Source organism: Cottoperca gobio, chromosome 9 (assembly GCF_900634415.1).
Source record: "Cottoperca gobio chromosome 9, fCotGob3.1, whole genome shotgun sequence".
In the NCBI taxonomy this organism is placed as follows: Eukaryota; Metazoa; Chordata; class Actinopteri; order Perciformes; family Bovichtidae; genus Cottoperca; species Cottoperca gobio.
In genome coordinates this window covers 16351460-16364096 of record NC_041363.1, presented here as the reverse complement: position 1 = coordinate 16364096, position 12637 = coordinate 16351460, and the positions used below count along the sequence as shown (strand labels likewise).

Below are 12637 nucleotides of genomic sequence, written 5' to 3'. Positions count from 1 at the left end.
ATTACGACACAGCAAGGGAGTGACAGAGGGAGAAAGCAAAAGAGGGGAAGATGGTGGAGTGGTGGGAGCAATGGAGGGGGAGAGGAATTAAGGCTGGCAGGAGAGAAGAATAGAGGGAGGAGGGGAGGGAGGGAGGATGAATAGAAGCAGAGAGGGAGTTGGGTGCTGTGTGGTGCCCAGGGAGAGGACTGTGCCATGGCTGCCAAGGTGTCTGTCTGTGTTTTTTCTGTATATACATGCAAGTGTGTGTGTTGATATTACACAAAGGTGACAAGATGAAGCTAATAAAAAGAGAATATTAGTAGGTTTGTAAAAAAGAGGAAAAAATAAAGAGGTAACCAGGCAGGAAAGGTGTTGGAACCGAAGACAGCGTGTGGTGTTGCTGGTTTGGGCGGGAGCCCTCCCTGCCCCCTCTGTCTCCCCCTCCTTTTCTCCCACTCGCCCTTGCAGTGTTGTTGATTAATGTGGGATGAGGCTGGCCCCGAAAACAGAAGCTCTTTTCAGCGCTGTCACACTCGGGAGATGGAGAGGCAAACTGTGGCCAAGGTGGATTTAACCACAAACACACACACAAACACACAAAGACACACATACACACTTTTGACCAAGCAGAGTGGATGAGCCCAGCACGCCATCAAAGGCTTGGTATCTGCCCAGAGAGTCTGCCAGCCTGCCCACAGTAAAATGTGTCTCTGTGTGTCTGATGATTTTGTAAAATGTGTGTTTTGTATGTTTGCCTGTTTGCACAGTTGTCAGTGGTTGTATGGGTGCTTCTGTTCTTTTCCCTGCACATGTGCACAGGCATCCTTTATGTGCATCTGTGGGTTTCTGTGCAAGTGATCAGAGGTCGTCCTTTACATTTAATCTGAATTTAATCATGCCATATAATTACATTATTTCCAGAGAAAAATGTCTATTTTATTCAACTAAAATATATACAGTGCACTCAGTGGGATTATTTTTAAGGGAAAGAGCAGTTGACAACACATTAAACGAACTCACTAAAATATGCACGGGTTAATTGGACTGAGCAAATTTGAAACATGTAGAAATATTTAAAATCATTTTTAAACTGTTCTATTTCATCACATTGTTAGAAACAGATGCGTCACTCAAACAATAATTTTGAGATTACATTAACATTGCCCATCGTGTGCAGTAATATACAGTATGCGTTACTTGTCTTTGCTTGCGTATGTGCTTGCATGGCTTTTTTTTACCAAGCCTCACTGTGTTTTACAACACTTCCCTTGTTCTCAACCTGACCAGCAGCAATATCATCTCAGTAACAGCTAAAACACAAACCTTGAAGCCATAACTGGAGGGGCTGTAAAAGCTAACCACGCCTGATAAATGCGGAGACATAAATTTCACTTTCCCTGCAGGGAAAGTCAGTGAATTGAAAGATTTCCACTCTGTGTGCTTAGCATGCCGAACCACATCGGCAACAGAGCGGAGGTGTCTTGTTTCTCTGGTAAACAGATCTAGTGAACCAAAGCAGGAGAGTTTTCCCCACAGGCCACCAAGATAAGATCTCTGTGTGCTGTGACCATTACATCACATCCTTTCAAACCAAACAGTAACATCCTTAAGGACAGAGTCTTTCTGTTTGTCCTCCTGTCTTTCTTATTGTCTATCTGATCTTTCGTTCTTGCCGGCACGATGTTGTTCATATCTGATTCCACTGGATGACAGCTCACAGTTACTCTACAATGGGACCCCTCCGGATCCTTGAAGGAAATGACAATGATGTTGAAACCCCATTTCCTGCACTTTGGCTAGTTTTGAACACATTTCAAGCATAATATATGTAAGTCTGATACAATGTTGGTAATTACCAATTGGTAACTGAGCTATTTATTTCCAGTGACATGTTTTGATGTCCATACGCTAGATCAGCCCAGCTTCTGCAGCTTGCAGAAGTATTCGAAATGGTCTCGTAAATGAGCTAAGATTTACAAAATGTAATGGCAATGCTGCTTACTTTTCACACGAAGGCATCAGAAAACTTCAGATTTATATGATAGGTATGTGTGTATGCAGTTCATATGCATATATATATATATATATATATATATATATATATATACATATGTGGATGTGTCTGTATGTCTATATACTATATATATGAGAGACATACATGCTGTTCCAATAAGGTCAACACTAATGTACCACATAGTTTAACTTTGTAGTCTGTGATGTTTTACATCTGTTATTAAATATTAAAGGCCCTTCTAGGGGGCATTGGAAATTAGCATTAGCTATAAATGCTGTGATAAATTGCATTGGATAATTGTTGAGAAATTCTTTATGTATATTGTATTTGTCCCCATCAAATAAACATTCAATTATTGAAATGAATGTCACTGGGGGAGGAGATAGTTTGGGACATTTTCAGCAGCAGTTTGAAGACAGCCCATCTGCTTTTATGTTTGTTTCTCTGTCTGCCTGTATGCCTTAAAATATATTCTTTATTGGTCCATCTGCTTCCGTGTATGCCAATCTTTCTTTTTTTCTCCAAGTCTATCTTTTCTTGACCTCTCTATTTTTGTACATCAAGTCAATTCTGACTACCTGCTCTCCTTCTTGACCCAAAGTCACTTAAACACATCTTCTTCTAGACAAGGTGGTTTTGCTTTTCCTTAAGGAATCTTGAAACTATTCCAGATATGCCCACATGAATACGTCCAGGCAGGCGTATGTCTACAGGAAAAGGTTGCATCAGATTTCAGGACTGTGTCTTCAGTGTGTGTGTGTGTGTGTGTGTGTGTGTGTGTGTGTGTGTGTGTGTGAGAGTGTGTACGCAAGAAGGTAGTTAGGTTTCTTCGCTTCTAAATCGAGCGTGTCAAAGTACACCTTGAGATAAAGACATAGGAGGCCTGCTGAGTTGTGAAAGTCATCCATCTATGTCCATCGCTCCATAGCTCAACCAACTCCCGCATGGTTGGGGTTGCATGGGAAAAATATCACTGAGTGTGTGTGTAAGAGTGTATGACCGAGCCAAAAATAAAGAGAGAAGCAGAATTGAGAGATGAGTTTTAAGAGACTATATGCACACAGTATGTAAGACGAATGGCATACATCACCAAAGAGCTGTATTTATATCTGTGCATGTGTGTTAGTGTGTGTACATGTGTTTGCATCCCTACCTTGTAGGTTCGACAGGAGGGATTGAAAGCATTTGTTCCACAAACAAACAAGGTGTCATCATTTTGCTGCAGGAGGACTTTAATGAAATTGTGACACTCGTCCTACAGGGAGAGAGAGAGAAAGAAGAAGAAAGGACGTTCACACATTAGTTTCTTTTACAATAGACACGTTTACACTGAAAGCCACATGTGGTTTTCAAAACAAGAGGGCCCTTTCTTGTCTTTCTTTCTTTTGAAGTGCAGCATGTACTGCTCTACAGCCAAGCGAGAGGCATGTGTAACAAACATCAAGCGTGGTATCATGAAATTAAGCATTTCCTCATGATACGTTATTGAATTCATTATTAATTGTCACAGTTTTGTTAATGTATGGTAACTCCAGAGAACATTCAATCAAACTGTTATTTGATATGAAGATTCTCGCTGATATAAATTGTGAATGTTAAATGAACTGCAAGGAGTGTGTTATTGCAACTGCAGGCTCTATATGTCTGTTAATGTGTATGTGTGTGCATGTGTGTGAGGGAGAGACAAAGAAACAGAGAAACTGTGAGAAATGGCATCTGTTACAGCTTGTCTGAGACGTACAATGTTTGATACGCTAAAGAAGTGTTTTGTGATGAATGCGCTGACATTTGTTCTTTAAATGAAGTAAGGGTGAAAGCAGAGAGGTTGCAGTGTTTGTGTGTTTGAGTGTGTGGGTTTTCTCTACCTTGTGTTTCCCTTTCATTCTGCAAGTGTCCACATCAGCCTGTCTGGACTTCCATGTCATTTTCTGGAGAGAAAAAGAGGGACAGAGTCAGAAAGAAAACAAGAAAAAAAGGCACTATAGAGCTCAATAACCAATCTATAAACTGGTCAATAACTATCATCTGAGATTCTCCATCATTGATTCCTCTAATGAGCCACCTGCTCTGAGGTGAACTTTATTCTAAGCGCTGATTGGAGATCAGTTTACCTCCTTGAACCTCTAATTCTCTGCCAGGGTGGAGGAAATACGATACTGACCCCGGATCAGAAGGACAGATCCTGCCTCAGAGCTCATTTGTGTGGATTGATAGGCTGTCATCCTTGTGCACACACACACACACACACACACACGCACGCACGCACACGCACACACACACACACACACACACACACACACACACACACACACACACACACGCACACACATACGCTGCCTTGGCCTGTAGGTCAGCACTAGCCATTACCTGCCAGTTAACTGCAAAGACACAATCGTACACAAGCCCTTCCATTGTCACACACACTTATCGGTCAATGCTAAGCTATATCTGGTATCCAGCCATGTACAAACACACAAACACACACATTCACCACTTTCCACCCCCCCTGTGTGGCCTCAGGGTCAGCGCTGATCCGATGGTTCAGACCGCGGCGTACCCGCTGCTGTTGTACACCATGTTGGGAGCTCGGCCACTGATTAAAGACCCTCAGTCATCAATCAATCTGCGCGTTTCCCATTGGCCTTTCATCTGCAGCCTGCTCTCATTAAGATCCACTCGGCGGGCTTTGACATTGAAGTGGATGAGGTGGAGGGATGGCGGGTTGTTGTATACACGAGAATGGACTTGTTTGAATTCTGTTTGCATGCATTATGTTAAGGGCAAATGATGCCAGCGAGGAGTGGTTGGAATGGAATGGAGAGTGGCTTATTACAGCCGAGGGCCTATGTAAATATGAGGCGCTTTATGAATAACCTGAAAATATACAATCTTCTTCCTTTCTGCATCCATCTCGTCTTTCTCGCCGTCCTGCAATTAATCTCATCTTGCCCTTATTTTGTCCCTTTCACCCTCATGTTCTTCCCCTCCTCCCTCGCTTCCTCTCCTGCCTACTCAGCTTCCGTTACACACCCACCAGACCTGTCCCAATGAGGAGCATGGATGACGCAGGTGGTTTACTAGCTGATTGATTGGATAATCTTCTTAACGGGGTCAGAATGGCCAGCACGGAAGGCTCACACCAGTAAGTGGGTGAGTAAGACTCCTGGCAGGCATACATATACGCCCACGTGTCCACAGGTACACACACAAACACACCTTGGCGCTCAGATCTAGGTTATCAGGGTTACGTTGTCAATCACAGCACACTGAGAACAACACATCCTCAAAGAGACAGACGTCTCACTCACCTTACTGAAAAAGATCTCATCACTGTTGGCAGTGTCTGTGTCCACCGTGTATATGTGATCCCTGAGAGCGAGGGAGGGAGGGCAAGAGAGAGAGGGAGAGAGATGAGAAGATAAAAGTCAGACAGCAGCAGACAGTCAAAAATTCAACAAACAATAAACCCATTTCTCTTCTTCCATGTTTTCCCCCTGCAGGCAGTGAACAACGTCAGAAAAAGGGGCTTTGTATAAACTTTGTTCAAACTTCAAAAAATGACAATAAACAAAAGGAGGCCAGAGCTATTTGCTCTGTCAGACAGAAACAGTCAACAAAGGTTTAGAGCGATGTGGCGCAGGCCCGGGGACAAAAGCCTCTTTGTCCCAGAGAAAGGTCTTGATGGGGGGTGAGGGAGGAGGGGAAGGTTGAGACGGGAGGTGCCAAGTCACTCAGAGCTGTTCAGGTCAATTAAGCCTAGTGTTTGAGCCACAGGAAATCTATACTAACACTCATTATAGCTCAGACAAGAAGACTTGTGTGTGCTGGCCTGGAAATATACAGAATTCTCCTGTATTACACAGTTCTGCCATATAGGCCCCAGCAGGGCATATGGAAGACATAAAAACCACAAGGGTTAACTACATCTCTGACAGACAGACCGGCTGGTGGACCAGGCGTGTAGCTACACCTACTTACCGTGGAGAATTAGGGTGCAGACAGGGAGAGGGAGTGAGAGGGAGGGCAGTTGGGGTGTAGAAGGTGTGAGCGAAAGGTACAGAAAGAAAAGGGGGATTTACCTCGTTGGAGGAGAGAAACAAAGGTGACCGTGCCAAATGATGTAACAGCTTCAATTTGTTGCAGATTAGCTGTTGAACGTGTTTTTAATCAAAGTATGTAACTGTGGCATCGTCAGACTCACAGCTTAATTACGTTCCAGCTCCCCAACCTGCGCTCAGCCAGTCAGCCTGCCTTGCTCTCTCATTAACTAAATCTAATAAAGTCTTTGGAGGAACAGGCATCTTGAAATGAATCCACTTATATCGCTTTCCTGGGGGCCACCGCCATCTCCTCGAGGATAAAACACAGTCTACTGTACATTATCAGCCACAACGCTTAAATTAAATAATTAATCTTTGAGAGCAGTCGAGAGTAAGACAACAGCGCTGAGAGGACACATTTCCGGTGAGGCCACAGGCAAAATCTGTGAGTGAAATGTTGGCTTTGTTTCATGTCACTACTCCTTCTTTCCATGTCAAAATGTTGACACATGATGTACTCTTCTACAGCTCATTGTGCATTTTTGTTTTTTACAAAATACCATTTACTTTGATAAAGTGTTCTTTAGCAAATCAAATATTTCATCTTAACCCATAAATGGGTAAAAGGTTTAATATCATTTTTTAAATACAAAGCCCCACATTCTGAATCCTTTCAATGTCAGTTTTCAAAGCACAGTATAATACTCTTTTAAAATATCCTTTTCTTTAAAATCCATAATCAAAAGAGAAGGAAAATAGTTCAACTTTAGGTCACTGAGATGCATGCCATGCCCAAATGCCAGATGCTGACTGTCACTGCAATCTGTTGGGACAAGAAGTTGAGCATTTAAGGCTAAATCCGCAAACTGTGCTGCAAAATGTTTTTCATTAAAGCTCTTTGGTAGCTCTAACATTTCACTACGCAGGCTAATTGATCTGGATTGAATTTCCGGGGTACTTGAAAGGCCCCTCTGTGTTTCAGTGTTTCTTTCACCTTGCTGCCAGGGTAACCTGATACACCTCATGAGGCTATACGGTACATTTTATTATTAAAATGGAAACAGTAATCTGTCAAAGATAAAATCCCAAAATCACATTTAAGATTAGACAGAGAAGAAGAAACATTTCAATATAAAAAGAAAGATGACGGGTGATATAATGTTCAGTCATGTCTCCTAAAGTTCTCAGACTTGTTAATTGAACGTTATTTATATTTTTATATAGAAATTCAAACTTTATATTAAAAAGACAAAACTAAATCAAAAGCTATTAAATCAGAGGATTATTTAGCGGATTTAGTGTAATCCCGTAGGTTATTTTACTGCCTGCAATTTTGAAACAGCTCATGAGTAATCTGTAATTGACTGCTCCATAATTTTCGACAGTAACCTTCCCAGATATGCTCCCTGTCTTGTGCCTCTCTTGTGCCTGTGCTGACAACATCCTCGAGGGCTGAAGCCTTCCAGCCGCAGGGTTTTTGGTTCCAGCTGAGATTAGAGGGAGCCAAGCGATGAGGCGTCCCTCAAACATCCTGACTAGAGATGGAGAAGGACAATGGAGCGGCTGTGTCTGTGTCAACACCAGCTCTCTAAACACACACATGTGCAAGGAGCCCCCCCCCCCCCCCCCACCACCCACCACCACCCCCTTTTACTCCAACATGCTCACACAAACATACACATGGACCCTTTCCCCTCTTCACCACTGCACCTGAACTCATATTACAGCATATTTACTCTCCTCGGGTGTGTGACATCTATATAACTTCACGGTGAAGAAGAGAAGACAGAGGGCAGAGGCAGGGTCTTCAAGAGACCACACTGGTGGTGTTGTATGTTGTAGACCATTACCTACAAATCAAATATAGTTAACATCATTGCGGACCATTTTCCAAAGCAAACCTGACGTTTTAAAATTGATTTCCTACCTTCCAGGCAGCCGCTGGTTTCCGTTTATTTAATAACCTATAAAAATCAACTTTAGTTGAAACCTGCTTGAAATACAAAATCTCTCACAGCCAGCATTTCATTTCCTGGCAAAGTTACATTAATGTCATGAAGTATGATCTGACATGTGACATCCTTTTCCTAAGAGAGATCATAAACTGATATTATCATTGGAGTTATTGGATAATGAGAAGAGGGCTGCAACTACACATTATTTCTATTGTGATTAATCATTTTATAATTTGGTTTCTATAATGTAAAAAGAAAATAGTAACCAACCCTAAAAACCCAAAGATATATTGAATCTACAATGCTCACATGAGAGAAGCTGCAATAGTTATAGTAAGAAATGCCTGAAACGTTTAATCAATAATTACATAGTTGTTGATCGATCAACTAAGCAACTAAATGATTAATTGACTAATGCATCTCTGCAGGAAACAAAAGGGACATGACAAAGAATAACCAAAAATACTGGAGATTAGGTACAAAATGTGCAAATAGTTTCTTGTTTTAAAAGGTTGCAGGTAAACCACCAGCAGGGATATATAGTACAATTATATACAACAGAAACCTAGTGTGGTCCTACAAAGTATCGCACGCTTCCAACATCAGTTTTGCTTTTAAAGAATGTTTTCTTGTTATGACTGTTGAAAACCTGATGAAGTCTGACATACGACTGACCTAGAAGCTTAAAGCGAGGTCAGATTTCAAGACGGTTCTTGCTCGCTAAGAATAGTTCATACTAAACAACTGGCCTTAGTAAAAACTGCCGTCCTGAGTTAGGATACAACCTAATGCTATTATGCAACAGCGTGTTTGAGCAGTTCAGTGTGAATATCATAATTGTTGTTCTATTGTTTATTGTTTCCTCCAGTAGAAGTTTACATTACAAGTGTGCAAATTTACATTTCACTTGTAAAATCATTTATGAGAATGAAAAATGTTGTGCTTTTTGATCATTGTAGATCAGGTGATTTACTTTGTTTTGTTATAACTCGTGAAATCTTTAACAAAACATACTCTCTGCAGTTAAAATAGTTGTAAGTTGTTCATTTATTATTTTCGCCATGAGTGCAACTCCTTCTAAACTGTTGGCTCAGTTACTGTCACATTTTATATTGACTCTTTAACCACTCACACATGTTTCAGACTGGGTCCAACATAATTATCAGGAAGCTTATGTTTGTAGTCTTGAGACAATTTAAATCTACATCATAATTCATTTCTGGGGTTTTCAATATACCCATAAATGCTCAAACAACTATTACCAGATTAGTTTGATACTGAAGAAGACCTTGATGTAATGATTCTCAGGCTAGTTCTAGCGTGATGAGGAGCGTCTTTTTCAAAGACTTTTAAGAAGATTTATAGACGTTAATTTGCAATGGACATTGGATCTTTCCTTTCACGCCCCCGACAAGCACTCTCCAGCACTCCCCTGGGGAGCCTCACAGTCACAGGAAACCTCAGATATATGCCAACCTCTGGACCCAAATCTAATTGGCTCAAATCAGTCTCAGGCTTAAATTTACAGTCCGGTCAGAATGTGTCTGGTGTGACCAGGCCTTTACTCGGATACTGTTCACAAGTGACTTCACTTACTGAAATCCATCAAGAGATGTTTTGCTGCATGTCCTTCTTTTACCCATCATTTACTCACTCTCAACTTTAAATTATGACTCAAGGATGCTCTAAGGATGGCACAGTGCTTTTACACAGGGTCTATTGTTTTGTGGCTGTATTATGAAATTTGAAACACCGTGAGAATCTGAGGAAAAGGAAATAACAGAAGCCTTGACAATGAGTGCAGCACATTGGTTGTCGATGTGAATCACTTGGCGGGCGCTTCGCAATTCCCGAAATTCAGCTACAAAAATGTGTGAGTAGGGTGGAAGGTATGCAAATATCCTCTTGGACACAAATATGGAGTTACTGTAAACGAATGGGTACAGACAGAGAGAAAGAGCTGAATGATCAAGACAGTACACCAACTGAGTGTGGGCAAGAGTGATAGATTGAGTGGCATAGAGGGTCTCCGTTGGACATGTAGCCATGCATAGCCATGAGAACACAGGGGCTTTGTAGGGAAGAATGTCGTTTTCATAACAGCGCATTTCTTCTGGTGTGACGGCAGGCCAGCTTGGTCCATCTGCCGGGGCTTTGTCAAACTATCATGCACTCCTTTAGCAGAAAAGAGAGGGACTCGATTAGCATGCAGCCGGCACCTTTTACCACCACCCCTCTTTCCTTAAACTAAATGCCTGCACGTCCGCCCTCCTCTCCACCTCCCACCCTTTTCTCTCTCATCACCCTCTTCACCCATATTCCTCTCTCTTAATAACTGGATCATGAGTGGTGGAGGAGGGTCCATTGTACATTGTCTTGGCTTTCCCTGGTTCAAATCCTCTTCACAAAGTGGGTGGGAGGGAACCGGGGAAGCCAGCAGGCACCTTTGGGCTGTGAAGCGAGTTGTTGGGGTTCTGAATGGGATAAGGGCACCAAGAGGCCCTCGGTGATGTGATGCCATGAAATACAACAAGCCAGAGTTCACTCACCCCCAAGTTGAGGCAGGTTGTTCTTTTCGAAGGTTGAGGTTCTCATTATGGTTTTCTACATTCTCTCCACATCTCCTTTTGTGAGTGTGTGTATATGAGTGCATGTGTGTTTTTGTGGGGTGAGGGGCATGTTTTGAGCTTGCACACTTAACGCAGTTAGGCAGGCATGCATACTAACTGCATAAAAGATGTGGTTAATTCTACATTTATTGATTGAAATGTATCCAGTAGCAAAAAAATATGTTTCATATCTCCATTTTGTTTCTGCGAGAGAGCCCAGTGAGTAAGGGGATTAGTCATTTGTGCTCTCAAGTTAGTAATGTGCTTTCAAATAATTTAATTTGTGCAATGAATTAATGATGTGCACACCAACTAACAGAACATGCCCTTAAGCAATATTCCTAACATTTTAACATATGGTAAAGTTATGGTTTTTAATACACAGTACCGACATTCAGTATGTATATAAATATGTATATTAGACTGGCAACTTTTACTGTTTGTACACTGCATTAACATTAGGCTACACAGTGTTATATGTGTACCTGATAGCACCCAGTAATGCTGAAACAAGATATACACCGCTGTATAAAGACAAGTCTCAAGGGTATAAATAAAGGGACTGTTGTACTCACGTTGCGTTTTCTTAAATGTGCATTGTTTGTTTGATAGTGAACCTTGTCAAATGAGAATTGATCTTGCTTTGTGACACACAGTATCTTTTCTTCTTATCTTTTCTTCATCTCAAACGCTCTGGGTGCTCCTCACTAACTACTACCACTCCCTGCTGTTGCAATAACTTAACACTAATTTGAGACGATGAATCAGTGCCAGGCTTAGTATATTATTGCTTGATAAATTGGTAAAAATGTAAAAAAAAAAAAAACCTTTGGAGAAAGAAAGTATGTTACAACATTTATTTCAGGTGATTAAGTCTACTGGAGCTGCAAACTTTGTTTCATAGTGTGGACGTGGCTGGATGTCGCTGGTGCTGCGAGGAGAGGGAGAGGAGGCAACCGTGTAATCCCAGTCATTAGTGGGTTTTAACAGGATTTGGTGCAGCTACAATAATAGAGACTCTAGTGGCCTCCACTGCGAGACCCAAAGAGACCCGACAGGGAAGAACTGCGGCCACAGAGGCACAACTGTTCCAGAGGACTCGCCCGAGAGAAGGTAATCTGGGTTTTTGAGTGTGCATGTGTGTCTTTGTGTGATGTTTGTGTCTCTGTGTGAGTGCTAATGGCAGCCACAAATTTCCTCCACTCTCACACTGATATTTCCCTCCGTCTCCCCCCCACACACACACACACACACACACACACACACACACACACACACACACACACATTCTCTCTCTGGTTCCCATGCTTCCCAGCCTCACAGAGGGTGTAAACAGAGTGTGGTTGGTGTTACCATGGTAAAGGCCGACTGAGGGCCGGGAATGGCGACTATGCCCTGCATGTGGAGAGACCTGGGGCATGCACGCTATACAGTAACACATTCACTCACACACACACACACACACACACACACACACACACACACACACACACACACACACACACACACACACACACACACACACGCACAATTATGTATGGAGTGTTTGTCTCATTCTCTGCTTGTCTCTTCTCCTCATGTCCTAAACCTTATCTCAAAGGGAAATTTTATTTTCATACACAACCTTTCATAATTTCTGCCTGTAAATTAACAGTATATACAGTATATTATTAGGTTTCTGATATCTTTGAATTTAGGTGAGGAGAAGTCAAACAAGACGAGAAACACGAGCAGTCAGATAATCATGTTTTAAAGATTATTACTTTGCAACTGTCCGATGTAAACATCCATCACAGACCGACTTCCTCGTTTAACTTTTAACTGTTGTACTTGAACTAGTTCACATATTCTCTTGGGTAATGAGTGAGTAATAGCGATATTTTGGGTGTGCTCACCTTCGGTTTTACATCCAAATAAAGTGATTTAGATCATATGACAAAACTGTCGGCTTGTTTACAACCTGACTGATCGTCTGAGTTCTGGACGCGTGCCCCCAGATCTCATCAATTACTTTGGTGAACAGAACGTTATGCTAAT

The 12637-nt window shown here is 41.9% G+C and overlaps 1 protein-coding gene across 3 annotated transcripts in view; it reads right to left on the bottom strand.

Annotated features, from left to right (window-relative positions):
* sema6a (sema domain, transmembrane domain (TM), and cytoplasmic domain, (semaphorin) 6A) overlaps positions 1–12637 on the bottom strand; it is a 104122-nt gene that overhangs the window by 40924 nt on the left and 50561 nt on the right. For all 3 annotated transcript variants that reach the window (XM_029439689.1, XM_029439690.1, XM_029439691.1), the window contains exons 4-6: positions 5305–5365; positions 3862–3924; positions 3150–3251 (exon numbers count right to left, since the gene is read on the bottom strand). In XM_029439689.1, the coding sequence (XP_029295549.1) occupies positions 3150–3251; positions 3862–3924; positions 5305–5365 (226 nt within the window). The remainder of the gene's footprint in view (positions 1–3149; positions 3252–3861; positions 3925–5304; positions 5366–12637) is intronic.